The following is a 1,007-nucleotide window of genomic DNA, read 5'->3' as shown; positions in this document are numbered from 1 at the left end:
TTCACATTTGACTGGACTGGAGGATCAAGTTAAGTCTCTTGAGGAACAAGTGAGTGGCTAGAGGATGAAGTCAAGGATTTGAATGAAAAGTTGGCTGCTGCACAGTCAGAAATGACTGATAAGGAAAACCTGGTAAAACAATATGCTGAAGTTGCTGAAGAAGCCGTCTCAGGTGATGTTCCTTATTGACTTGTGTTTTTCTTGCAACAAGTGTTTTGCAACTTGGTACTAAATTCTTTTATTCACATCTCTCTATACAGGTTGGGAGAAGGCTGAGTCAGAAGCCGCGAAACTGAAAAATCACCTGCAATCCGTTACTCTTTTGAAGCTTACTGCTGAAGACAGGGCATCACATCTGGATGGTGCACTGAAATTATATCTGGATGCTGCACTGAAGGAGTGCATGCGGCAGATACGAAATTTGAAAGAAGAACATGAACAGAAGCTGTATGATATGATTCAGAATAAAACCAAGCAGTTTGACAAAATGAAGCATGAGTTTGAAGCAAAATTAGCTAACCTTGACCAACAGTTACTCAGGTCTGCAGCGGAAAATTCTGCACTCTCAAGGTCTTTGCAGGAGCATTCTAGCATGGTGATACAGCTCAGTGAAGAAAAAGCCCAAGCTGAAGTAGAAATTGAGATGTTGAAGAGCGATATTGAGTCATGTGAAAGGGAAATAAATTCTATGAAATAGGAACTCCAAATTAACTCAAAGGAACTAGAAATTCGTATTGAGGAGAAAAATATGAGCGTACGGTCTGCAGAAGTTGCAAACAAGCAACACCTGGAGGGACTGAAGAAAGTTGAAAAATTGGAAGCAGAGTGTCGGAGATTACGTGGTCTTGTGCGGAAGAAGTTGCCTGGGCCTACAGCCTTGGCCCAGATGAAGCTTGAGGTTGAGAGTTTGGGTAGAGATTATGGGGACAGCCGTGTAAAGAAATCCCAAGGAGGAAGGCCCAGTTTGCCAGATTTTTCATTGGATAGTGTGCAGAAGTTCCATAAAG

The 1,007-nt window shown here is 42.1% G+C and overlaps 1 protein-coding gene across 1 annotated transcript; it reads left to right on the top strand.

Annotated features, from left to right (window-relative positions):
• The first annotated feature begins 77 nt into the window (after positions 1–77).
• Positions 78–1,001, top strand: LOC124890152 (filament-like plant protein 4). The gene is made up of 2 exons (XM_047401998.1): positions 78–172; positions 261–1,001. The coding sequence occupies exons 1-2, from the start codon at positions 112–114 to the stop codon at positions 695–697; spliced, it is 498 nt and encodes a 165-aa protein (XP_047257954.1). The 5' UTR covers positions 78–111; the 3' UTR covers positions 698–1,001.
• Positions 1,002–1,007: the final 6 nt, after the last annotated feature.

The sequence above is a fragment of the Capsicum annuum genome, unplaced genomic scaffold (assembly GCF_002878395.1).
Source record: "Capsicum annuum cultivar UCD-10X-F1 unplaced genomic scaffold, UCD10Xv1.1 ctg12999, whole genome shotgun sequence".
In the NCBI taxonomy this organism is placed as follows: domain Eukaryota; kingdom Viridiplantae; phylum Streptophyta; class Magnoliopsida; order Solanales; family Solanaceae; genus Capsicum; species Capsicum annuum.
The sequence above is the reverse complement of the archived record's forward strand: the minus strand, read 5'-3'. Positions and strand labels throughout refer to the sequence as shown.